The 24,955-nt window shown below is 68.1% G+C and overlaps 1 protein-coding gene across 17 annotated transcripts in view; it reads left to right on the top strand.

Annotated features, from left to right (window-relative positions):
• The window catches only part of MEGF6 (multiple EGF like domains 6), an 82,533-nt gene extending 61,672 nt beyond the window's left edge, over positions 1-20,861 (top strand). For 5 of the 17 annotated variants that reach the window (XM_013064649.2, XM_013064651.2, XM_013064662.2 and 2 more), the window contains 32 exons: positions 1,407-1,532; positions 2,398-2,520; positions 3,495-3,617; positions 3,968-4,105; positions 4,563-4,682; positions 4,994-5,116; positions 5,553-5,738; positions 5,961-6,092; positions 6,651-6,779; positions 8,130-8,258; positions 8,985-9,119; positions 9,195-9,329; positions 11,105-11,230; positions 11,510-11,635; positions 12,068-12,199; positions 12,295-12,423; positions 12,535-12,666; positions 13,115-13,243; positions 13,341-13,469; positions 13,647-13,775; positions 14,169-14,297; positions 14,554-14,682; positions 14,915-15,043; positions 15,151-15,279; positions 15,522-15,650; positions 16,134-16,262; positions 17,191-17,319; positions 17,493-17,621; positions 17,941-18,069; positions 18,158-18,286; positions 18,776-18,904; positions 20,221-20,861. In XM_013064649.2, the coding sequence (XP_012920103.2) occupies positions 1,407-1,532; positions 2,398-2,520; positions 3,495-3,617; positions 3,968-4,105; positions 4,563-4,682; positions 4,994-5,116; positions 5,553-5,738; positions 5,961-6,092; positions 6,651-6,779; positions 8,130-8,258; positions 8,985-9,119; positions 9,195-9,329; positions 11,105-11,230; positions 11,510-11,635; positions 12,068-12,199; positions 12,295-12,423; positions 12,535-12,666; positions 13,115-13,243; positions 13,341-13,469; positions 13,647-13,775; positions 14,169-14,297; positions 14,554-14,682; positions 14,915-15,043; positions 15,151-15,279; positions 15,522-15,650; positions 16,134-16,262; positions 17,191-17,319; positions 17,493-17,621; positions 17,941-18,069; positions 18,158-18,286; positions 18,776-18,904; positions 20,221-20,285 (4,115 nt within the window). In that variant the 3' untranslated portion in view covers positions 20,286-20,861. The remainder of the gene's footprint in view (positions 1-1,406; positions 1,533-2,397; positions 2,521-3,494; positions 3,618-3,967; positions 4,106-4,562; positions 4,683-4,993; positions 5,117-5,552; positions 5,739-5,960; positions 6,093-6,650; positions 6,780-8,129; positions 8,259-8,984; positions 9,120-9,194; positions 9,330-11,104; positions 11,231-11,509; positions 11,636-12,067; positions 12,200-12,294; positions 12,424-12,534; positions 12,667-13,114; positions 13,244-13,340; positions 13,470-13,646; positions 13,776-14,168; positions 14,298-14,553; positions 14,683-14,914; positions 15,044-15,150; positions 15,280-15,521; positions 15,651-16,133; positions 16,263-17,190; positions 17,320-17,492; positions 17,622-17,940; positions 18,070-18,157; positions 18,287-18,775; positions 18,905-20,220) is intronic. The other 12 variants (XM_013064657.2, XM_004768718.3, XM_004768726.3 and 9 more) reach the window with 9 other exon arrangements.
• Positions 20,862-24,955: the final 4,094 nt, after the last annotated feature.

Raw genomic sequence — 24,955 nt, 5'->3', positions numbered from 1 at the left:
CCGGCCCCTCCCTGAGCTGCACAGCCCAGTGCCCGAGAAATATCCGTGTCAGTGAGCTTTCCGGGAACCCGTGGCCCGGGTGTGCGGTATGACACGGGGCTTGGCTCCCCGTGCACACAGCTTGGGAGCATCTGGAAGTTAGGACTCGGTCGGTCGGCATAGCACAGAGGGGGAGCCTGGGCTCCCTCTGCTTGCCGCCTCCCCCTCCCCCCAACCCAGTGATTTCTCCTGACTTGGCTTAGCCTGGCAGGGGTGACTCCTGGACCCTCCTGGGTCCTCCTCCCTGTCCCGCCGACCCCCCTGCCCTGTGCTCCACGACCCTCTGTCTCTCTCTGTGTGCCTGTCCCACCCTGTCAGGCGGGGCGCTGGTGCCCGTGATGTCTCGAGCGCGGATGCTGCTGGAGTCGTGAACCCAAACAGCCCGGGACTGGGGGGGGCTCAGCTCATGCTCGGAAACGTCTGAGTGATGGCGGTGGCTGAAACGGAGCGTGTCGGCGCGGACTCGGGGGTGGCAGCTGGGGAAGGGGCTTCGCGGCTGGGGGACAGCAGACAGTGGCTGCCCTGCCGGCCTTGCTTGGGCCCAGGCCTCACGTCTCTGCCGCTCTGCTGTGCACAGGCCAGCTGCAGCAGGAGACCCAGCCGATGCGGCCACCCTCGTGTCCTCCCCGTAGGGCTGGGACCCTGAGCAGGAGCTCCCTGACCCCGCACCTCCTCACGTAAAGAAAGTGGGTGCTCTCCCGAGTGCCATGTTCCGGATTGCCCAAACCCGCTTGCCCTGTCTTGAAGGGAGTTCCTTCTGCCTTCTGCGTGGTCTCGGCGTCCTCAGAGACCCGGGGCCATGCGCCTTGGCACTGCCAGGCCTGCCGCTTCTGCTCCCCACAGAAACCGCTCCCTCGGAGCTGGAGGCCAGGCTTCTGGGCCGCAGTGGCCCTCCGTGGCAGCCCCACACACATGCCTGCCCTGACCCGATAGGTGACCCGATAGGAGAGGGAAGCGTCAGAGCCCCCACTGCCCACAGCTGGCCTGCTGCCTCCTCCAGGAGCCTCCCAGGCTGCTTGGCCTCCGGCTGTGGAAGCGCCGGCTCTCAGGGGGGCCCCGTGTGGTGCTCTCCATGCCGGGTGATGCCGGCTGGCCCTGGAGGGTCTGTCTACAGGCGGGGCATGCGGGTCCGGAAGCAAATCACAGTTTGTGTACCCGGCATGTGGGCCGAGCCGCGAAGCCAGGCCCGTGAACCCTATAGGAACGGTGTGCCTCTCGAAGTCCTGCTTCTGGGACAGAGACAGAAAGGAGAGGGGCGTGGGAGGTCCTGAAGGATTCTGTGGGAGGTGGTCGGAGCCCGATGAGGGTGGGTCCCCCGGCTGGTCATCCCCCTGGGCTGTATCCGCCACTCCTGTCTGTGTCCCCAGCCATAAACTCCTGTGCCGTGGGGAACGGGGGCTGCCAGCACGAGTGTGTCCAGCTCACGGTGACCCGGCACCGCTGCCAGTGCCGCCCCGAGTTCCAGCTCCAGGAGGATGGAAAGCGCTGTGTCCGTGAGTGTGCCGCCCTGGAGGTAGCGCTGGGGCTGGGACTCCCCCTGCTCCCCCTGCTCCCCCTGCCACACACCCTCCCGGGAACCCTGAAGCCCGAGCCCCAGGCAGCTGCCGGCACAGATCCTGGGCACGCCTCCCTGCGTGGCCGCTGGGGCTGGAAGCAGGACGCAGGGGAGGCGGGGCCCCTTGGGTGGTGGGTCACCGTCTGGCCCCCAGTGGGTGTGGTGGGGAAGCCCCTTGGGCTGTGCTCTGGGATCGTGCATCTGCTGGGGGCAGGAAGCCCGGGATGGGGCGCGCGGGGGCTGGAGCAAGGAAGGGCGTCCTGCGTGTTTCTCAGTTCTCACACCGTCCTCGGCTCCGCGCGGGCGTGTGGGACCCAGGTTCCGGCCCTCCCGGACGGGAGACGCAGGCAGGGCCCTACTTGGCATCTTGCTCTGGGGTCTCGGGCCTGCCTGTCATGGGAGGAGGAGCTTTGCTGATGGAGATGCTGGGGCAGGCTCGGGGTCGCGAGATGTGGAAGTGGGGGCCGTGCTGGGATGAGACAGGTACTGACCGTACCCCAGCACACACACCCCTGGCCTCGGGTCCAGGCCGGAGTGAGGTGAGCCTGAGGGCTGAGCTGTGGGGGACAGTGGCATGGGCCCGCAGGACTGGGGGCCGCAGGGCTCCTTAGGTCGGAGTAGGAGGAGGCTCCGGAGGACTTGGGGTGTCCTGGGGGTTCCCACACTGGGGAGAGAGGGACTGAAGAGCTGAGCCCCTTAGACTGGAGACCCCAGCGACAAGAGCCCTGGTGGGGGACTCAGGAGAGGCCTGGGCACCCCAGATCTGCTCAGCCCCCGCCTTCCCTCTGGGCCTGTGACCGCAGGGAGGAACCCGTGCGCGGAGCGGAACGGCGGCTGCTCGCACACGTGCCAGGTGCGCCGCGGCCTCGCCCACTGTGAGTGCCATGCGGGCTTCCTGCTGGCGGCCGACCGCAGGTCCTGTGAAGGTGAGGCGCCCCCCCAGGCCCCAGCCGGGCTCTGCACCCCTCCTTGGGGGGGGGACGGGGAGGGGACAGCCACACAGTCAAGGAGCCCGAGTCTCACTCCGGCAGAAGCGAGCGGGAGGTCTCGGGCAGCTTCTCAGTGGTTATGGTATCAGCTTCATGGAATGTGGTCTGGGAAGCGGTGGGGCGGGGAGGCCAATCACTGGAGCCCCAGGAGCTCCCTGCACAGCCAGCTTCTAGATGTTTCCACGGGTGTCATTAGCGCACGCACAGAGAATCGTCCGGGTCCCGGCCGGTGCTGCTCTCTGGGAGGTGTTCCTTCATGCCTTCGGGCGTGCGGGCTGTGGGGCTGACCACCTGTCTTACCCCGTCATCGGAGTTTGGGGGGTCTTGTGCGTCCCCCATCACTGTCGGGGTACGTCCAGGGCAGACGGTGACCATTTCCGGGTGGGGGTCTGAGCACAACCCTCACGGCTCCGACCCTGGGAAGGATCGTTTCAGGCGCCCTGCATGCCGGGGGCTGCGGCGGGCTCAGCAGGAGACGGGGCCGAGGGTCAGCTTCACCCCGAGGGACCTCAGGGGTGACCAAAAGCAGTGTTGGGGATCGGGCACTCCCAGCCAGTGCTGTGGGCAGGAGGCTGATGATGGCCCCTGGTGTCCGCCCCTACCGGCAGGCCATGGAAAGGCCCCCCTGGTGCCAGGCCGAGGGAGGTGGGCTCAGATGGACCCCCTTGCCCGATGCTGCTGGTCCAGACCTGTGCCCTCCTCGCTCTGAGAGGGAGCGTGGTTCTGACTCCGAGGGCTGTTGATGAGAACGCCGAGCTCCAGAGGGCATCTTGGGGCAGGAAGTGGGGAGAGAGCTCTGGGTCTGAGCCCTGAACCCCACTGGGACCCCTCCACCCTGAGGCCTCCACTGGGGGCTGCACCTCCTAGAGGCCTGCGTCTTGAGGGCCCTCCACGCCATCTCTCCCGTGCAGATGTGGACGAGTGCGCCACAGGGCAGGCCCAGTGTGCCCACGGCTGCCTCAACACCCAGGGCTCCTTCACATGCGTCTGCCACGCCGGCTATGAGCTGGGCGCTGACGGCCGCCAGTGCTACCGTAAGTGGACAGCGGGCAGGCGCGGGCACCCCAGGCTGTGGAGGGACCTGGAAGCAGTGACACAGGCCCCCAGACCCCACGGGCACTGGCGTGCTGGGGCTGGGCCAAGGGGCTGGGCTCTCCCGTCATCTAGGGACAGTGCTGGGTGTGGGGGCTGAGGTGGGCGCAGGGCAGCAGGGGTATGTGCAGGGGGGTGGGGTTTGGGACGGAACATTCCAGAACCCTCCCAGCCCAGGAGCTGGGGGCCACCCATTTCCTGTTAGGATGGGCCTGGGGGCTGCCGGGTTTGAGGTACTGTGGGGGGATCGCAGGACCCCTTCCCACGTCCCTGCTGGGGGGTCTCCCGGCAGGTATCGAGATGGAAATTGTGAACAGCTGTGAGGCAGAGAACGGGGGCTGCTCACACGGCTGTAGCCACAGCAGTGCGGGGCCGCTGTGCACCTGCCCCCGCGGTTACGAGCTGGACGAGGACCAGAAGACGTGCATCGGTGCGCAGCGGCGGCGTCCTGCCCGCGGCCCCCCGCCCCCGGGCCGTGCCTCGGCGTGATCCTGTGACTCCACAGCTCCCGCTGGGCCCCCTCCCCGTGCTCCTCGCTCTGCCGGAGGCTGGGCGGAGGGTGGGCCCTGCTGAGCACCTGGCCCCGCACCCTGTCGGCTCGTGTCACTGAATGCCCTGGTTGCTGGCAGTGGCGCCCGGAGCCCTGCAGGGTGTGCGGGTCCTTCCTTGGGGGGTAGCGGCTGCGAGATGGACTCCCCAGCATGTGCAGCCCCCAGTCTGGCCCCCACAGCTGGCAGGACCGCCCCAGGGCCGCGGCGTGCATCCCGTGTGTCACTGGGGCCAGGGTGGTGCCTGGAAGCGTGGCAGCGTGTGCGGGGCCTGTGTGCTGTGGGCGTGGGAGGGAACGCACGCGGGAAGGTGCCATGGCCCTGGTGTGTGTCCCGCAGACGTGGACGACTGTGTGGCCTCCCCGTGCTGCCAGCAGGCCTGTACCAACAGTCCCGGCGGGTATGAGTGTGGCTGCTACGCCGGCTACCGGCTCAGCGCCGACGGCTGCGGGTGTGAGGGTGAGCGCGCACGAGGGGCACTGAGCTGGGGGGATGAGAGGGGCCCTGCCCGTGCCCCGCCCCAGGGCCCTGCTTGGACACCCGCTTCTGCAGGGCCCTGCCACCTGCCTGTGCCCATCCCCCACACCGGTCCATCGGGCGCAGGCTGGCTGGCGTCTGCCGTCATCCTGATGCTGGGCGTAGGAGGGCGGCCGTGGAGGTGGCCTCCCGGAGTGGCTGTGGCCTCAGTCCAGCAGGTGGGGGCGGGGTAGGAGGGCACTGCTTCCCCGACCCCAGTGGATAGGCCCCTGCAGCCCCGGGTTTGTCTGCAGACGTGGACGAGTGTGCGTCCGGCCACGGCGGCTGTGAACACCACTGCACCAACCTGGTGGGCTCCTTCCAGTGCTCGTGTGCGGCCGGCTTCCGGCTGGACGAGGACCGCAGGGGCTGTGCCCGTGAGTCTGAGCCCCTCCCCAGAGCCACCCAACCTCTAGCACCTGCTCCGGGGGCCCCTCCTCTTCCCTCCTGCTGCGGGGCCAGCCTGGGGCAGCAGGGTGGGGGAGGGGCTGGCCATCCGCATCCTGCAGAGCAGGGGGCTCCTGGGTGGTCCGGCTCCTGCCCTGTGCAGGTGACACAAGGGACGGAGGTCAGTGTCCAAGGGGAAGAGAGCTGCCGCACCCCCACCTCCCCGTCCCTCAGGAGGGCAGCTGGGATGCTCCCTCGCCACCGTGCTGAGGAGGGGTGCGGCAGGGCTGCGGGGCAAGACAAGGGGTGGGGCTCAGGCTCTGAGCCGCCTCTGGGCACCGGCCCTGAGGGGCAGGAGGGTCCGGTACCCAGGAGGACGGGGGAGGGGGGTGGCAGGTGCTAAGAGGCCTTTGTGCCCCCTCCCAGCCCTGGAGATCCCCGAGGTGGACCTGGACGGCCAGCTGCCCTTCGCACGGCCCCTCCCACACGTCGCAGTGCTCCAGGACGAACGGCCTCCCCTCTTCCAAGATGACTATGTCGGGGTCCAGGAGGAGGAGGAGGAGGCGGTGGCGGCGGAGGTCCGGGGCGAGCACACACTGATGGAGAAGTTTGGTGAGAAGCGGGCGCAGCCGTGCAGCTTCTGCTCTCAGGGACCGTGGCCCGCGCTCCCTCAGCCTGGCCGCTGCCTGCCCTAGGGTCTCGGGCTTGGGGAAGAGCCCGGGCGTGGTCTCATTTGACCAAGGCTCAGAGAAGGTGCTGGCTTTGCCCAGCCACGTGCAGCGGTCTGGCTGGACTTGGGCCCTGACGTGCCCCTCCTCCCTGGTCTGTCCCCAGTCTGCCTGGACGCCTCCTTTGGCCAGGACTGCAGCCTCACGTGTGACGACTGTCAGAATGGAGGCACCTGCCTCCCGGGCCTGGACGGCTGTGACTGCCCCGAGGGCTGGACCGGCCTCATCTGTAATGAGAGTGAGGCCACGGGGCTGGGGGTGGACGTGATCTGTGGGACCTGCGGCAGCCACCCTGGGCAGGGTCCTGGGGACAGGCAGGGCCTGGGGGCTGTCCCTCGTGGATGGTCCAGGGCAAGCAGACTAGCAGCTGAGGCAGCGAAGAGTAGCTGGTGGGCGGGCCGGTCCCGTTCCTGTCCCGGGTACAGCAGCCACCGCCCAGGCCGCTCGGCAGGAAGGTAGCTGGCGTGCCTGTGAGACCCGCTCTCACAGCCCCGTTGGGTGACTTCGGGCCAGGCATGCGGTGCTGGTCGGTCTCCGGGGCTCTGCCTGCTGAGAGCCCCGTTGAGAAGGTGGACGTGCCGGAGGTCGGGGAGAGGATGTGGCCGTCGATTAGGGATGTCTGCCTGGGGTGGGGCTGGGTGGGGGGCTCCCGTGCTGCAGCGGGGGGCTCTGGGCGGGGGCTTCTGAGCTGGGCGTCTCGCGCCCAGAAGCATGTCTCAGTGTCCCCGGAGGGGCTTCCGGGACCAGCGTCGTCCTGCAGGCTGATGACCCTCGTGCTTTGCCGTGCCACCCGCAGCTTGCCCTCCGGATACCTTCGGGAAGAACTGTAGCTTCTCCTGCGGCTGCCTGAACGGCGGGACCTGCGACCCCGCGACGGGCGCCTGCCGCTGCCCTCCTGGGGTTGGTGGAGCCCGCTGTGAGGACGGTGGGTGCAGCCCCGCCTGGGACCCTGGAATGTCCCTGGGGTGGAGGGGATGGGACACGCCCTCTCAAGCGGCCTGCCCGCTTTCTCCTGGCCGCCTGCCATCAGGGAGCGGGAGGGGGACGCAGCGACCCGGTGAGAGCGGTGTGGCCTTCTCTCTGTTTGCTTTTCCTGGGGCCCAGCTGTAACACATGGGAGGACTTGGCAGACTAGCACGTCTGCCGTGGGGTTCCCTGCCAGGTAGTGAGCTCCCCGTTCCTGGAAGCATTCGAGTAGAGCTGTTTGGCGGCTGGGTGGGATTTGCCTGGGCCCATGGCTGCATGGGACAACCCTGCTGTGCTCTCGAACTGTGAAGTGTCTGCGTGTTCGGAGGAATTTGTGGGTCCCCACAAGGGTCCCAGGTGACTGATGCTTTAGCTTTAAGACCCTTAGAATTCGGCCACTTTGGTGGAGACTGTAGCCAACGAGCTGAGAACTTCCCGCTCAGCAAGGGGGTAGTTTCAGTTCCTGGAACTCATCCCTGGGGCTTCGGGATGGCAGCCTTGCGGGGCCGTCCTCCTCCCCGCTCCGGTCAGACCTCACGGCTCCTCGGCATCCCTGCCCTTCCCTTGGAAGCCCGCCGTGCACGGGCAGCTGCACGTGTGGGGCTGCGTCCTTCTGGCCCCTGACTCTGCCTTCCCCTATCCGGTTTCTTCTCCTTCCTCTTTTAAGGACGCTCATGGGTTAGGATAACCCGGCGGGGGGTTCTCACCAGCAGATTCTGGGGACTTAGGTGTGGACGTATTTCGGGGTTACTGTCTAGCTCCCTGTGGCCCTTCAGGAGGCAGGCCTGGGGCAGGACTGAGCCCCAGGGAGGCGCTTCGGGAAGGAAATCCAGATGCCCTCTCCTAGCCTGGGGTCCCCTGGGCTTGGTCCCGGGATGCTGGCCGGTTGAGGCTTCTCTGGGGGCTGGGGGCTTGCTGGGTGACCACCAAGAAGTGGACGTCAGGATGCACTAGGTAGGGTGGAACACAGGGTTTCAGGGTGAGGTCTCTGTGCATCTCCTACGCGTATGCTCAAGAATGTGCTTGGCTTCACGCCCTGGGCCAACTTCCAGACCACAGACGCTGGGGAGACAGGCCAGCCGGGGCCGATGGCCATGTGCATGGCTCATCTTGGGTCTGCCCTGTCCTCTGCCCTTGTCTGCCCCCGGGGCCCCTCCCCGTCTGGGATGCAGAGTCCTCAGGCGCTGGTGGCCCTGCCCAGGGGGCCTGGGCCCCTCCTAGCTCCTGTGTTGGGCACGGGGCCCCTCGGAGCATCTCCACGGGCGTGGGACATGTCCAGGTGGGACTCAAGAGGCCGTGCCTCCCGCAGGCTGCCCCAAGGGCTTCTACGGCAAGCAGTGCCACAAGAAGTGCCACTGTGCCAACCGTGGCCGCTGCCACCGCCTCTATGGGGCCTGCCTTTGTGACCCGGGACTCTACGGCCGCTTCTGCCACCTGGGTGAGTCCCCTGCCCTGGCTGCTGGTCTCTGGGGGCGGGGCGGTGCTGCCACAGCAGGCCCGCACGCTCCCGTGCCTTGCTGCCTGCCTGGCTGGGGACGGAACCCTCCTCTGCGGAGGGCAACGCAGGGCTCAGTGGGGTCCCCGGCTGGGACCTGGGCCTCAGGGACCCAGAGCCATGTCCTCCGGACTCTGTTGGCCTTCGGGGTGCCTGGGAGGGCGTGGTCCCCAGCCTTCTGTCGCCCCCTGGTCCCACAACCGGGCTAAGGGGTCGGCGAGAGCTTGGGCAGGGGCAGACCTCCCTCGGAAGCTTCTGGGGACGGGGCTCACCTTGGCTGTTGGAGTTTGCCGGCAGCAAGGGGTGCCCAGTGGGGCTCCCCGAATCTCCAGGGGTTACCCAGGAGGGGTCACCCCTCCCTGGTGGGCTGCGGGGGAGATGGGGATGAGCAGACATCGTCTGGGAGCTCCGTGTGGTGCGCCGTAGAAGGATCGTTTAAAATGGGGGCGATGGGGATTCCGAGTCTCTGGGCTGCGAAGTGGCGGGACCCAGGGCAAGGACCTGGACCGCGTGGAGACCCCGTTTCTCGTCTGTGCAACCAGCGCGGTGGTCCCAGTGGCTGGGGCGGGCGGTGCCTCTCTGCCTGGCTTTCGGGGGCTGGAGACCCAGGAACCTGGGAGGGGCTCACGCACACAGGTAGGCAGCCCCCGTCTTGGTTCTGTGGTGCAGCCTGTCCACCGTGGGCCTTCGGGCCCGGCTGCTCCGAGGAGTGCCGGTGTGCGCAGCAGAACACGCTGGCCTGTGACCGGAAGGACGGCAGCTGCTCCTGCAAGGCTGGCTTCCGGGGCGAGCGGTGTCAGGACGGTGAGTGCAGGGGTGCGGGGTGGGGGGCCCCGGGCTGGCTGACCCTGCAGGCCCCTCTCTCCTCGCCCCCTGCAGAGTGTATGCCAGGCTTCTTTGGGCCTGGGTGCCTCCAGGCGTGTACCTGTCCTCAGGGTGTGGCCTGCGACCCCGTCAGCGGCCAGTGCGGGAGGCCGTGTCCGGCCGGCTACCAGGGGAAGGACTGTGAACAAGGTCAGTGGCTGGCCCCAGCCCCCGGAGTGCTGTGACCAGGACGGGGAGCCAGCCAGGCCGCCTGGCCCCACCCTCGTCGCGCAGCGGTGACTGCACTGGTTGGCCTGTCCCTGTGACCGTGGTCTGGGCTGCTGGGGCAGGAATGGTCTGTGCGCCCAGGGAAGGGTCGCGTCCTCCAACGTTGTGTCCACCCTACCCCCCCAACTTGTTAGCTACAGTGTGCTCAGTGTGCTGCGCCCGGGGGGCTGGCTCCCTGTCCTGGTGGGCCTGAGTCTGTGGGACCTGGGCAGCTGCTAGAGCGCAGGCTCGGGCTGGAGGTACAGCGCGGCGTGTGGCCCGTGATGAGGGCCGTCCACACGGCTGAGCTGGCCTGGGCTGCAGGGTGTGCGTGCGGAGCGGTGGGCGTGGCTGGAGGCCCCGGGTTCACACACCGCAGGCAGCCCTACGCCCAGGGTGGCTCCGGCCCCACTCACAGGGTGTGGGCTGCTGGGGGCCTCCTGCGGCACCTGGTGCGTGGGCTGTGCGCCCCTGCTGGCCCCGGCTGGAGGGGGACCGTGTGTAAGCACGCGGGGGGCTGGCTTGGCCTCCCCCTAGCATGGTCTGTCCCCTCTGGGGAACAAGGAGGGGACCCTGGGGACCCAGCCTGAGCTGGGGGTCAGCATCTCCCTCTGCAGCCAGGCCACGTCCTCTGGAGTGGGCGTCCTGGAGACCACAGTGATGACCCTGTGCAGGGCTCTCGGGTCCCAGGGGTCCAGGAGGGGCATGTGGGGGCTGCTGGGAACCCGGCCTGGACCCGCCAGCCCGATGTGCACCCCAAGGGGCCCGGTGGTGCCTGTCTCCCTTTAGCGGCTGTCCTCCTGTCCCTGTGGCTCTGGCGAGTCACGGGCTCCCCACCCGGGCCTCTGACTCTAGGCCTTCCCCGCACCCCCGTGGACACTCAGCGGAGCACTGGTCACACGAGCCACGAGCTCCCGTGCCCCCAGCAGCCCACAGGGAGCTCTCCCTGGAGACGCGCCGCCCCGCCCCGACCCTCCGCAGCGGCCCCGGCCCCGTCAGCCGAGGGCATGCAGGTGCCTTCCGGGCTGCTTTGCCTTCTCCAGTTTTCCTCTTCCCTCTGACAGTTTTCCGTGCCCCAGGGACACCCCGCAGGAAAGGCCACGCGTGTTTTTGTAGAAATGATGGCCCCCGCTGCTGTTGGGCCTGGAAAGATTTACCATCCCAAGTGCCTGTCTGCCAGGCTCCCCAGGGCCGGACAGGACGGCTTCAGCCTCTGCCACGGGGCCTCCTGCTCCCCGGTCCCCGCTGTGTGGGAGCCCGTGTGCCCCGCTCCAGTCCTGCAGATGGGCCCGTGCACGGTGGGGAGTGACCAGGTGCCTGCAGGCCACAGGCCCGCAGGACCGGGTTCAGCAGGCTGTGTCCTACGTCATCACACTCCCTGAGCTCCCTCGGGCGCCTGCGGAAGGTCTCGGGGCCGGGACTGCAGCGGTCCTCTCCCCCAAGGCTGTTTTGATCCTGGGGGCTCTGATCACAGCAGCTCCCTCCAGGGGCTGCACCCGCCTTCCTGGGCAGGGCTGCCCAGGTTTCCCCGTGGGGCAGGCTGTGTGCAGGGTGGTCGGGCTTCTAGCGCAGTGGGCGGGCGGGGCTCTGCCTGTCCCCACAGGGAGGTGAGAGGCTCCGGGCCCCCACGTGCTTCAAGGCAGCCCTACTGTGGGCACAGAGCCCCTGGGCCAGTCCTTCTCAGAGGCCCTCTTTCCTTGGTCTCCACTCTTCCCCAGGGTCTCACTGCCCCTCTGCTGGGCAGAAGAGGAGGGGGGCCCAGGCCTCCAGGTCCTCCACACCCTCTGAACGTGCCTGGCTCCCATGGCAGCCGCCGTCCTGCTGGGACAGGGCCACAGCTGGGGGTAGAGTGGTTTCTGCAGACCCCCACCTCACCCCACCCCACGCTCTCTGGGGATCTGAGATGGGGGCAGACTGTCCTCGGCTGGGTGGGGGAGCACAGAGGGCGGAGCTGCTCCCAGCTTGATGCAGGGTGCCCTGCGGGGGGCTGGGTGCCCACAGAGTCCATCCTGCTCCTCAGATCCCGTGGCCCCCCGGGGGACCCTGGCTGAGCCCAGCAGCCCTGCTGGGGCGGGGGGGCTCCACAAGGGGGTGTCTGAGGCCCTTCCTGTCCCTTCCTGCAGAGTGCCCGGGGGGGACATTTGGTGTGAACTGCTCGGGCGCCTGCTCCTGTTGGGGGGCACCCTGTGACCGGGTCACGGGGCAGTGTCTGTGCCCCCCAGGGAAGACGGGGGACGACTGTGGGGCAGGTGAGTGGCCGTGGTGTCCTGTGATCTCCCTTCCATGTGCCCGCAAGTCTGGGGGGCTCCCAGCCCTGGGCCCTGTTTGGGGGTCCTGCAGTCTGCAGACCCCAGGCCTGTCCTTAGCGGCTGAGAGCCCACGCTGAACTACCCTTGGGTCTGCGCTGACCTGGGAGCACCAGGAGCCTGTCCGTGCGTTGCCAGCCTGGTTTCCCTGGGCCTATGGTTTGCCTCCAGGCTGCTTGCCCACCGCTCGTCCTGGGACAGAGGCTCCTCTTCTGGGGGTGGTGCTGTGCGGCCCACAGCCCAGCGAGGGGTTGGGGGTTCCCATGACCTGTTGTTCCCCCTCTCCTGGGCCGTGGTGCAGGGTCAGCAGCCAAGTCAGACGGGGCCAGCGAGGCCCTAGGGGATACTGACTGGCTGGGGGGGGGGTGCGTCTAGACTGTCCAGAGGGGCGCTGGGGGCTCAGCTGCCAGGAGATCTGTCCAGCGTGTGAGCACGGCGCCGCGTGTGAGCCCGGGACCGGAGCCTGCCTGTGTCCCCCCGGTTACACGGGCAGTCGCTGCCAGGACCGTGAGTATGGGTCCCTTGACCAACAGTACGTAACCCCGACCCTATGCCCCCGCCGCCCCGGCTGAGCCTCCCCCTCCCCCGCCCCCGGCCCACAGCGTGCCCAGCAGGCTGGTTCGGGCCCGGCTGCCAGATGAGATGCTCCTGTGCCAACGATGGGTACTGTCACCCGACGACGGGACGTTGCAGCTGTGCCCCCGGATGGACCGGCCTCAGCTGCCAGAGAGGTGGGCGGCCCAGGGCTCAGGGTTGGGGGCCAGAGGGGGTTCTGTGGCGGGCCTGGCCATGGTGCCTGCGCTCGGCCGGGCCTGTGCGGGCTGACCAGCGCTCTGTTGCAGCCTGTGACGGCGGGCACTGGGGACCCGACTGCAGCCAGCGCTGCGACTGCGACCCAGGCCACGGGAGCTGCGACGCGGTCAGTGGCCTGTGTGTGTGTGAGGCCGGCTACACAGGCCCGCGGTGTGAGCGGCGTGAGTCCTGGGCCGCCCACAGCCACCGCCCCATGTGCACGCACGCCCACGCGCTCACCAGGGGCTCTGGTCCCGCCCGTCTGTCTGCGGGACAGGCGGAGGGTCTCGCCCCCTCAGCTCCCTCAGCTCCCCGTGTCCTGTTGGGCCCAGGCTCCCCCGCCCCCGCAGCCTACCCTGGTCTGTGAGGTCACCTGGAGCGTCAGGCAGGGAGAGCAGGGACCTGGCACCTGGAGGAGGGGAGGACCGAGGGCCATGACCTTCTGTGTGTGTCCCCGACCGCCCCCCAGGCTGGGGCAGCTCCAGAGGCCATGCCTGGGGCTCCTACCTCCCCGGGTCGGAGGAGAGTGCCCCACGGTCCCCGTCCCCAGCCGGGATGACAGAGGTGCAGGCGCGTCTCAGTGGGTCTCCCCCACTCTGGCTGACAGTGGTTGGGTGCTGCCTGTCTCAGGGTGTCCCCAGGGCCACTTTGGGCCGGGCTGTGGGCGGCAGTGCCAGTGTGAGCACGGGGCAGCCTGTGACCACGTCAGCGGGGCGTGCACCTGCTTGGCCGGCTGGAGGGGAACCTTCTGTGAACGCGGTGAGCTGGGGCGTGAGCCTGGGTGGAGGGCGGACCCCGCCGCCTGGACGTGGCCCATCACAGCCGCCCCCGCCCCTCCGCTCCCCGCTCTCCGCAGCCTGCCCCGCGGGCTTCTTCGGCCTGGACTGCCGCGGCATCTGTGACTGTGCCGCCGGGGCCCCCTGTGACTCTGTGAGCGGCTCCTGCCTCTGCCCTGCCGGCCGCTGGGGCCCCCGCTGTGCGCAGGGTGCGTGAGGCCCAGGCAGCCCCGGGGGCTCCAGGAGACAGGCCAGGGCCTCCTCCTGGGTGTCTGCAGCTGCCAGGTGGCCACTTAGAGACACCGTCGGTCATGGTGAGGGGTGCCCAGGCCAGAGGAAGGTCTGCGCAGCCCCTCCGGCCCCTGACGGTCCTCTTCCTCCTGCAGCCTGCCCTGCCCCCACCTACGGGCCCAACTGCAGCCAGACCTGCTCCTGCTTCAACGGGGCGTCCTGTGACCCCGTCCACGGACAGTGCCGCTGCGGTCCTGGCTGGATGGGCCCCACCTGCCTGGAGCGTAAGCCCACCCCCACCCCAGGAACACCACCCCCTCCCCACCGTGGGTCACACAGGGTCACATGGGCGTGGGATGCTGCAGGACAGGAGACTTGGCAGGAGCGGTGGGCAGGGGGGCCGGGGCTTGTTGCGCCCCCATGGGGCATGATGTGGGGGAGGGCAGGCAGGTGCCGAGCTCCCCAGGGCGGGGTTGGTGGGCCCAGGGTGGCCTGGGGTGCGTCGTCTTAGCGGCAGCCCTGGGAGAGGTCCTCCCCGTGAAGTCTGGTGCTGGGTTTTGGGGGGACCGGAAGGTGCAGGACCTCCGGGGCTGCCTCTTGATGGGGGCGAGGTGTGGAACCCGCCGGGCCGTGCCGTGCCGGGCTGCTTGCTGTGAGTGTCTCCCCTCTTCCCGCAGCCTGTCCCACGGGCTCCTACGGCGACGACTGTCAGCACACCTGTCTCTGCCAGCACGGGGGCACCTGTGACCCTGTCTCAGGCCGCTGCACATGCCCCGAGGGCTGGGCCGGGCTGGCCTGCGAGCAGGGTGAGCCTGGGGAGGGCTGAGGAAGAGGGGGATGCGGGGAGGGCCGGGGTGTCCGTCCCGAAGTACGCTGGCTCAGCCTCTACTCTTTGGGGGCATGAGGGGGCTTTCTGCGGGCAGGTCTGCGCTGTGACCCTCCCCCAGGCCCCTCTCCTCTTCAAGGACAGGGGCCCAAGGCTCTGGGTGCAGGAGGCATGGCTTGGGTAGGGTCTCCTGGGGCCCGGCGGCGCAGGACACTCCGGGGTACCGTGCCCCACAGAGTGCTCCCCGGGGCGCTTTGGAGCCGGCTGCGAGCACAGTTGCGGGTGTCTCAATGGCGGCATCTGTGACGGGCGCTCGGGCCACTGCCTCTGCCCCGCCGGCTGGACCGGGGACAAGTGTCAGAGCCGTGAGTGGACCGCATCAGGGGCTGGGGTGCAGGGGGCGCCCAGGAGGACCCACTGGTCCCGTCAGTGGGTGGTCTCAGCTTCGCTCCGGGGTGGAGGGCCCCGTGAGGTGGTCCCTTGGCAAGTGGGAGCAGGGGCTGCCGTCCGAGCCCCTGGGGGTCCCCTAGGGGAGGGGTGGGGGCGTCTGGCTCTCCTCACACCCTGGGAGCCTCTGCCTCGTCTCGCCCACCGCAGCCTGTGCTGAGGGCACGTTTGGGGCGCGCTGTGAGGAACGCTGTGCCTGCCGGCGGGGGGCCCCCTGCCACCACGTGACGGGGGCCTGCCTCTGCCCCCCGGGATGGAGAGGCTCGGGGTGCGAGAACGGTGAGCCCCTGGGCCCCGCTGGCACCCTTGGGTGGGACAGTTCTTGGCATGGGGATCTCTCCGGCTGCCCCAGGGCTCCCCACCACCCCTGCACTGGCTTCCTGCAGCCTGTCCGCGTGGCTGGTTCGGAGAGGCCTGTGCCCAGCGCTGCCGGTGCCCGCCCGACACCGCCTGCCACCACGTCACTGGGGAGTGTCGCTGCCCGCCAGGCTCCACGGGGCCCGGCTGTGAGCAGGGTAGGTGACCCCACCCGGGGGGCAGAGCCGCTGGTCACGGAGGCACACGGCCCCCAGGCTGCGCCCGACCCCTCCACGCGGGACCAGGACGGACCCCAGCCCACACCCCTCCGGGGAGAGCTGTGGACGGAAGTGCCCGCTGGGCTGTCCTCGGGAGGGGCTGCTCATCCCAGGGCTGGGGATGGGAGGCCAGGGCGCCAGGCCTGACCCCCAGCCTCTGGCACCTGCCCGTGTCCCTGCAGGGTGCCCTCCGGGGCGGTTTGGGCCTGGCTGTGAGGAGCGCTGTGGGTGTCCGGACGGGGCCTTCTGTGACGCAGCCACCGGGGCCTGCCTCTGTCCTGCCGGCTTCCTGGGGGCAGACTGCAGCCTGCGTGAGTGGCTGGGGAGGGAGGATGTGGCTGCTCCCTGGGCCTCGGGGGTGGGGGCCCAGCCAGCTGGCGGGGAGGACGGCCCGCTGACCGTCTGTCTTCTGGATTCTCCCACTGTGCTTGGCCCCAGGCTGGGCTGAGGTGGAGGGTGTCCCTGTGACCTCAGTGTCTCCGGCTCTGGTTCCTCCTCCCCACACCCCACGGGGGCTTGTGGACCTCTGTGCAGACGGAGGCCAGCTGGGCGTCCCGCCGCGGACCGCACCCTTCCCTGAGTCGTGGGGACTTCCCACGGGTTTGGGAAATTGGCTGGGTGAGCGGGAGGGCAGAGCCGGCCTGGCCTCCAGCCGAGCTGCGGGGGGAGGGGAGATGCCAGGGTGGGCAGGGGCAGGGGCAGGGACGTCGCTGCAGCCCATCCTGTCTCTGGGTGACGTGGCACAGAGAAGGGGAGCCGGCAGGGCTGGCCACCGGCCTCTTTCCTCCCGGCAGGCTGTCCACAGGGCCGCTTCGGTCCTGGCTGTGCCCACGTGTGCCGGTGCGGGCAGGGAGCAGTGTGTGACCCGGTGACCGGCAGCTGCTCCTGTCCCCCCGGGAGGACTGGCGTCCACTGTGAGCACGGTGAGCGCCCGCTCTGCCTGCCTATCTCTCACAGATGCCGAGGCATCAGCCCTCGGTGGGGGCTGACGGGGAGAAGCCGTCGGTTCCCAGGGGAGATCCAGGTCCTCGAGCCGGGGGTGCATGTGGCCAGCTGCCTCCGCTGATCCCGTCAAGCCACTGGTGGGGGCCGGACATGGACCACCCAGAGCCTCTGAGCTGGAGGGTCCAGCGGCTTTGTCTGAGGACGGGGCCAGCTGCCTGGCTCAAGTCCTGTGGCACAGTGTCCTGCTGGTTCTTTCTGCTGGGCCTGGAGGCGGGGAAGCCCAGGAGGAGGGAGGCCTGGAGCACAGGGTGTGGGGACGGAAAGGAGCAGTCATGGGGCTCCCGCCTGTGATGGCAGTCCTGGGCCCCATGGCCCCGTGGCCCCTTGGCCTGGCTCCGACCCCACAGTCCCTGGTAGGTCAGAGCACTCTGCCAGCCTTGGGGCCTCATCAAGGGGTCAGCGACCCTCCCACTGACCCCCTAGGTCTTAGCCTGTGGCAGCAGAGTTCTAATCACTCAGGCCTGGTGCAGCCGGGCTGTGTCCTCACGTCCGGGGACCTACAGCAGCTGTGGGCCAGATTATGATGGGGGCCATCTGGAGAGCCCAGCAGCCTGGCCTCCTCAGCCTGGAGGATGGGCCTGTGCGGAGGCCACCACCTCCAGGAAGGCTGCCCTGACCAGCTTCTGCCAGCTGGGCAGACACTCCCCGCCCCTCCTCGGTGCTCAGCCGGGCCTGGCATTTGTGGAGAGGAGGAGTGAGTGGCAAGACACGGCTGCCGTCCGCTCCCCGGCGCGCGTGGGCAGAGACCTGCCCCAGCAAGTGTTTGTGGAGTGAAGGTGGTGGGGACATGTCCCTGGAGTGTGTCCAGTCCCGGAGCTCTGAGTGGTGCCCGACTTCTGCCCCCAGGCTGCCCTCAGAACCGGTTCGGCGTGAGCTGTGAGGGCGTGTGCGCCTGCAGGAATGGTGGCCGGTGCCACGCGGCCGACGGCAGCTGCTCCTGCGGCCTGGGCTGGACGGGGCCACACTGCGAGCTGGGTGAGTGAGTGGACCGAGCCCCGGTCGGGGAGGCGGCCGGCTCTGGATCCCCGAGGAGAGCACGGGGCCACTGTGGGGGCTGGGTGAGACCCCCCGAGGTCGTGAGAGTCAGGCTAGTGCCGGGTCCCCTGCTCCTCCGCTGCGGGAGACCGACCTGCGAGCTCTCTCCTCAGCCTGCCCTCCTGGTCGCTACGGTGCCGCCTGCCGCCTCGAGTGCTCTTGCCAGAACAACGGCACGTGCGAACCCGCCACGGGCACCTGCCGCTGCGGCCCCGGCTTCTACGGCCAGGCCTGCCAGCACTGTGAGTCCTGGGGTGGCGACCCCGGGCCCTGTGGCTGCTCGTCCTGCGTGGGGATCGGGGCCCGGGTGGGCTTCCATAGCGAGGGCCCCGGTCCCTTCCCCTCCCGGTGGTAGCCCGTGAGATGAGGCCGGGCTCCACTCCCCGTGCGACTCCTCTGGCTCAGGGTCCCTGAGAGCGGGTGAACCTCCCACTGGAGCCCCAGACTTGATGGGCGGGATCCACGCCCAGGAGGGAGAAAGGGCGGGACGGGCCTGTGAACCAGGACCTTCGCTCACCGGGGGCGGACTGAGGTCAGGGCTCTAACTGTGGTGTCCTTCAGCCTGTCCCCCCGGCTTCCACGGGGCCGGCTGCCGGGCCGCGTGTGCGTGTCAGCATGGGGCCCCTTGTCACCCTGTCAGCGGCCAGTGTGTCTGCCCTGCCGGCGCCTCCGGCCAGCTCTGCGAGAGGGGTGAGTGTCCGTGTCCCGTGTGCTCCCCTGGCCTTGCCGTGTGGGGGAGGGGACAGGAAGGGACGCTGAGTCCACTGCCCCCCACCAGGGTGTGAACCAGGCTCTTTTGGAGAGGGCTGCCACCAGCGCTGTGACTGCAAGGCAGGGGCACCCTGTGACCCCGTTACCGGCCAGTGCCTGTGTCCCCCAGGGCGCACAGGGGCCGCCTGTGACCTCGGTGAGTCTGGGGTCCCGCTCGGCAGGGCACGGGCGCGGGTCTCTGCTGGTGGAGGACACTGATTGTGCAGGGGCCCCTGCCCTCTGGCGCCAGTCCCACTCTTCTGTACGGGGTGCCCAGCGTGGGGCTCCTGCTCCGGATGTCCTGCTCTGTGGCCGGAATGGGAGCCCCGTGAGGTGGGAAGGAGCCTCCTGACCTGCCAGCCTGCTTGGACACAGAAGGGCCTGTCTGCGGCGGGCTGCGCCCCTGACCTTGCCATGGCTCGCCTTGACCTGGGGCATCGCTGATGGCCCGGCCCACGTTGTCAGCCCTGGGCTGGGCCGGTGCCCAGGACCCGGCGCTTTCCCGTGTGGGAGCTCACACAGGGCAGGAAGAGTGAGGCCCGAGAGGCCTCTGCTTCCTCCAGCCCTCCACAGGGGGCCTGGGGTGCCCTGGCCGGAGCAGGCAGGATGGCCCTCAGGCCCGTCTCCCCCTCCCTCCCGCCTGTAGACTGCGCAGCGGGCTTCTTCGGGCCGGGCTGCGTCCTGCGCTGTGGCTGTGGGGCTGGGGTGGCCTGTGACCCTGTCACCGGGTGGTGCCACTGTGCAGACGGCTACGTGGGGCCCGCCTGCCAGCAAGGTGAGTCAGGCTCCCGAGGGGGGGCGGGAAGACCACCGGCTCCCCAGCCCCGCCACGGCGAGAACCCGTCCCTCCTCCCCACACGCCGAGCTGAGCGGCCAGGCCAGCTGGCGAGAACGCGGCCGTCCCCGCGGGTGTGCTCGGCTCCTCAGGGGCGGGGACACTGCGCCGAACCTCAGGGCAGGGTTCCGCTGCCCCCGTGGGCTGGGCCGGACAGTCCAGTGTAGCCGGGCACCAACCCAGCCCCCCACCCCCTCCCCGCCTTGCCCTGTGTGTGTGTGAGCCCGTGCACCTGTGGGCTCCAGTCTGCGTGCTGAAGCCTGTGTGTGTGCACACTGGTGCCCGCCGGCTCCTGCGCCAGCCCCGGGCCGTTGGCGGGGGGGCGCCGTGACAGCGGCTTGGCCTTTTGGCCCCCACAGCCCCCGGGGGAACATGCGTCTGCAAGCCGAACTCGGGGTGCCCCTGGAGCTCCCGGTCAGCTCGCCCAGGCCACCGAAGGGAGAGGAGATGTGTGCTGGGAGGGTGGCGTCCAGGCCCTCGGAGATGGGCTGTGTAGACAGGGGAAGCCAGCAGCCAGGCGGGGAGTGGGGAACCCCATCTGTGGGGTGGATGTTGTATATGCGTGTTTTTGAGCCTGGCAGCCCGGCCTGGCTGTTAGCCCTGGGGTGGCCGGAGGTGGAGGCCAGCAGGCAGGGCAGTGGCTGTGGACAGAGCGTCCCCACGGTGGCACCTGGTGGTCAGCTGTGGTACTGCATGGCCGGCCCCCGTGCTGTCCTGGCTACCAGACATGTAGCTGGGGTCTGGGCCCTGGTTGTCACCCTTCAGGCCAGTGGGAAGGAGGAGAGGCAGGGCGGTGCTGCCTTGCAGTCCTGGGCCCTGCCCCCTGCCCTGGAGTGGACTGGCCGGCTTCTTGTAGAGCCCCCGCCGTGCTGCTGGGCTGGAGGCTCTGGGAGCTTTCCTCTGGGGAGGGAGGAGCCCCGCTGTTGGCGTAGGCGTGAGCAGGGCACGGGCTTCGCTGGGGAGGACCCTGCAGGCCTGGGTGAGAGAACAGCCTTTGTGTTTGGGGCTATCACTGGCCTGTGACCAGCAGACGGAGGCCAGAGGACGGATGAGGACTGCGCACTAGCACACAGCTCGGGCCCGGCGGGGCAGCAGGCAGCCACAACCTGGACTTCACAGATGGGGTGGAGGCGGGGGAGGGAGGAGGGGCCGGGCTGCCAGGGCAGGAGGGGACACGGGAGGTGTGAGCCCGGAGCTCCAGCAGCTTCGAGAGTTTCCACCTGCCACGGCGCTGACCTTCTCCTCTGTCTCTACAGCGGCCGCACAGCCGGCGTCTCACCGGCCAGCACCGGGGCTCAGCAGCGGCGCCGAGAAGCACTAGCTCAGAGACAGCCCCCAAGCAGGCCCATCTTCCAGGCGCCTTGGCGACGACTGACGAGGGGCGCCTGTGGGCCGGCCAGGACTCAGCCCAGGCTGCCCGACCCTGCAGCCTCTCGCTGGGCAAGGAGAGGGAGGCCCTGCCTGGCCCAGCTCCAGGGAGTCCAGGCGGTGGGCCCGGCCTCCGGCTGCACAGCCACACAGCCGCGCTGGCCGCAGAAGCTGGGGAAGCCCTCCCCGCTGCCTCCCTGCTACCCACTCCGCACGCTGGGCGGGGACTGAGGGCAGGTGCAGGTGCAGAGAGGGGTCCCTGCGCTCCGGGCAGGTTCTTCTGGTGCTAGGCCCTGGGACTGCTGTGCTCAGCCCGGTCACCTGCCCTCGTAAGCCGCTGTATTTATGGAGATGTATTTATGGGCGGCTGACCACACCCGCTACACCCCTGGGCCCTGGAATGCTGCCCGTCCCTGCCTGCCCCAGGAAACCCTGCTGTGGGACTTTGGGGCCCCGTGGGATCGCTGGGCACGAGCTCCGGTACATGTGCAACCCAGAAACCCAAGAAAGAAGCCGCCGCTTCCTTGTGGCCTGTGCTGTTGTTGCTTTGGGCTCAGTGTGCGGCCCTCCCAGTGCGCCCACAGGAGTGTGTTGGGACAGGAACCTCCTCCAGACCAGGGAGGCACCACAGCACCCGCCCCCTGCCCCATCTGGTCCCTGCTCCTCCCCGGGGGTGGGGTGGGCATAAGGAGACCTGGGGTCTGTCCAGTTTCCCGGTGCTCTTGGGGGGCACGCAGGAGCTGGTCTGTGTGTGGGAGCGTGGCCCCGCGGGGAGGAGGCTGGCCGAGGGCAGGGGTGACGACATGTCTTCAGGGAGGGTACAGCAGAGGGGGGTGATGAGCATCCCGGGGGCAGGCGGCCAGTGGACTGGGTTGGACCCAGATGGCCACACCGGGCACTTAGGGTCTGAGCTGTAGCTCCCTGCGCCCCCCGGCACCAGCCCACCTAGGGGTTATCCTCAAGGCAGAGGGTCTGGTGGAGCAAAATGACGGGGTTCTAGCGGCCGGTCGGTCTCCTTAACCAACTAGGGAACTGCCCGTCCCTGAAAATGTCAGTGGGCTGTGTCCGGGCTCTCCAGTAAGTGGAATGAACACTCCCGGAGGTGCCAGGGTGCCAGGCTGGTGACCACACAGGGAGAAGCCGTTCTGGATGGAGCAGTGGGGAGGCAGCCCGGCGGCTGGACAGCGGGTTCTGCCATCTGGGTGCTCTGCTGGGATGCTGGCAGAACAGGAAGCCAGAGAGGAAGGTTAATGGGATGGGGGAGGGGAGGCTCTAGGGCACGAAGAGAAACGTGTGGGGAGCAAACACAGGAGGAGTGATCTCAGACAGAAGCACTGGGTGTGCAGAACTGGAGTAAGAAAGCCACAATGTAAGGAACTTTAAGGAAATGACCAGCAAGGAGAGGTCCTAAGAGGCTCAGGAAAGAACAGAAACCTGCATGTCAGACTCGAAACTCTGGAAACCAGGACAGTGACATTCTGTTCTCAAAGCACCAAAGAAAAATTTCTGGAACTCGAAAGTGTGTGCTGTCCGAGAGTCTGAAAAACAAAGCCAGGGTTACTCCCGGGGGGCTGACCTCGGGAGCCGGAGCTGAAACCCTGGCCGGCCGGAGGACGCTTGCCAGGAGGGACAGCAGGAAACACAGCAGGTGGCGCGACACATCCCCGCGTCCGCTGGGGGCAAAGGAGAATGAAACTTTCCCCGTGACTGACCACAGAGGCTCGGAGCAGGGGCGGGAGAGCGTGCTGGGTCCCTCCCTGCTGGGGAGGAATGTGACAGACCCGGGGCGTGGGGGCAAGGGAAGGGCCCCTGGGCGCATCCGCCTCCCAGGCAGACAGCCCTGCTCCCTGCAGGAATGCTGGCCCGCTGCGGCCTGTCCTCGCTGGGGCGGAAGGTGGGAGGGAGCACCAGTAGGCTGAGAACGGAGATCCGCACAGCCCATGCATGGGGACAGGCGACGGTCAGAACCCAGGTCTGGGGTGGTCTTAGACCCTGCTCGACGGTGTTTTAACGGTGAAAGAGGCCCCAGAAGGCTGGACGTAGACGCATACGAGGTAAATGCCCAGCTCCGGCGTTTCAGGTGAACCTGGGGATCCGTGTGCGGACGTCCGCTCGGGACAGCGGCGGCTCGGAATTCCCAGGACCGAGGCCGGAGCCGCTTAGAGACCGTGCCAGCTGGGGAGGCCGAGGTGTTCTTAGAAACCCAATAACTAGGTCAGGCAGACAGGCCACGGGCCGCGAGAGAAGCCTAGTAAGCTTTCACGCTCAGGGGCACAGTCAGGCTCACGGCCGTGTGTTCGTGCTGTTCCGCGCACAGAACTCCCGTCTGTGTGTCGACGTCGCCGTCACACAGGGGGACCCGCTGCACTGAACAAACCCGGGTTCCTGTGGAGAAGAGGGAGGAAGGAAAGACGTAGCAAGACCCACGAGTTCTCTGAACAGAGAAGACACAGCAGGAGGATTTAACACAGACGTGCCCGAGGGAGACGCAAACACACTGAGTGACTGTGTACTAGGAACCTGGAATTTGTTTTAAAATGGTGAGTTTTGAGGGAAAATACGAAATGCCAGGATTGGTGTTGGTAGAAATAAAAAAACAAAACTTGAGCAGACCAAGAGCAAGTAAACGGCACTAGGAAGGGGAGCCCGTCGGCCCGAGGCAGCCGCCGGTGTGGGCAGGTGCGCCTCGCTTTCCAGACACGGGAGTTGTTACCGAATCTCTAGAGAGAGGAAACGCGGCTCGCCTCGTTTTGGGAGGCCGGTGGAGCCCGGCTGTAAAACCGGGGGGCCGCCCACGGAGATACAGACGGGCGAGGCCCACATAGAAGTCCTTATCCTCGGGTCTAGTCACCCAGATACATACTTCTCAAGGACGGGTTTGCGAGGGGGGGGGCACACGCGAGCAGGAGGGACGGGGGCCAGGAGAAGGCCAAGCAGACCCCCGCTGAGCACAGAGCCCGACTCGGGGCTCCATCTCGTCACCCCGAGGTCACAACCTGAGCCGAAATCAAGTCGGATGCTTAACCGAGCCCCCCAGGCGCCCCCCCACCGACTCAAACGTGTTTTAAAAAATAATACCAACTTGACCCAGTAGGGATCGCACTTGACTCCAACGCCCAGACACTCTAACGTCACAACACGCGTGACGTATTTGGGAAAGAAGTCGGAGGGCGGTCGGACGGAAGCGGCTAGAGCATTCTGCAGAATTCAGCATCTCTTCGGGTCATAAAGTCTTGGAAGTCGGGGTGGGTACACCCAGGAGCTTTGTTGATGATGGTCACGCGCCAAGATCCTCTTGCGAGTCTGGTGCAGAAACCAGGGCTCAAGTCTCCGTGAGCCAAGGCACGCGGGCCAGCTGCGCCCGCCCCGCACACCCCCCTGCTCCCCCGGGCCTGGCCTTCTCCTGCCTGCGCTGTCCACCTTCCTGGCGCTGACCCAGGAGCCCCCAGCTCTGTCCTTCCGCTGGGAGAATGAGGCCTAGGAGATGGGGCCCCACTTGGTCCGAGCTGGACGCCCCCGGGATGGATGGGGCCTGGGTAGGGCCCTGTAAACACTGTCGAAAGAGTGAACAGCTTCGCCGGGAGGGAGACTAGACGCCAGCATCCCCACCCCTGCCCTCCTGTCCCTCCCAGCGGTGCTCCCCAAGCCCCACTGGGTGAGAGCTAGAAACTAGGATGTGAGGCTGTGGGGAAGAGAACCCTGCCCCGGGGCCCAGGACGCAGAAGGGCCGGCAGACGAACGAGCGGGACTAGGTGTGAGCGGGGTGGAAAGCGTGGCCGTCCCAGGAAGCGCGTCGAACCCACGACATCCTTCAACACAGCAGCAAGACCCATCCGTGCCCGCGGTTTATCAGGCAAAAGGACACATGAAGCCCCGAACGCTGCCAGGGGTGGAGGGCCCCCGATCTGGTGCGACCCCAGGCCCGAGCGCACCCTGCGAGGGGCTGGCAGGTCGTGACGGCTGGGGGAAGGGGGTAGGGGTGTCTAACACGGGCCGGGGCTGGTCTCAGGACAGGTGGCAGTAACCAGGGGTGATGATACAGTGTGCGGAGGCCATGGACTCCCAGGGCCTCTGAAGGTCTGGATGGAGACACCGACCTGCACGCCTAAGGGGCAAAGGTCAGTGGGTCTGGGGGCGCTCGTCGTGGTGTGAGCATGGGGAGCCCCAGGCACTGCTGGGGTGCCGCTGTGGGCACCAGATGTCGTTAGGGCCTGGGCCCGCCAGACACCTAGGCCCTGGAGGGAAGTGGGTCCTCCCTCCAGAGAGGCCCCAGAATGTTGTGGTGTGGTCCTAGCAGCAAGTGGGGGGTCCGGGACAGCGTGGGGTCTGTTCCCTCCCGGTTGGCTGACGCCCTAGGAAGCCCTGATGGCCGCCCACTCCGCAGTGGGCAGAGCCTCTTGGGGCCTGTTTCCCCGCCTGCAACAAACGGGGCTGTGCAGCCGGCTGGGGGGAGGGGCCGGGCTAGAGGCCTCTGGAGCTCTGGAGACCCCTGCCCAGCCCAGCAGGTGTGGCAGGGTTCTCTCCAGGACGCCTGGTGTCTGGGGGTGGTGGGATGAAGGGGTTGGAGGCGTCCTTTAAGGCCTGAGGTCTTAAGGTCAGAGCAGGCTCTGCCTGGGAAGGGCC

Source organism: Mustela putorius, unplaced genomic scaffold, assembly GCF_011764305.1.
Source record: "Mustela putorius furo isolate JIRA1106 unplaced genomic scaffold, ASM1176430v1.1 tig00003853_pilon_pilon_pilon, whole genome shotgun sequence".
NCBI lineage: Eukaryota > Metazoa > Chordata > Mammalia > Carnivora > Mustelidae > Mustela > Mustela putorius.
This window is presented reverse-complemented; position numbering and strand designations above follow the sequence as displayed.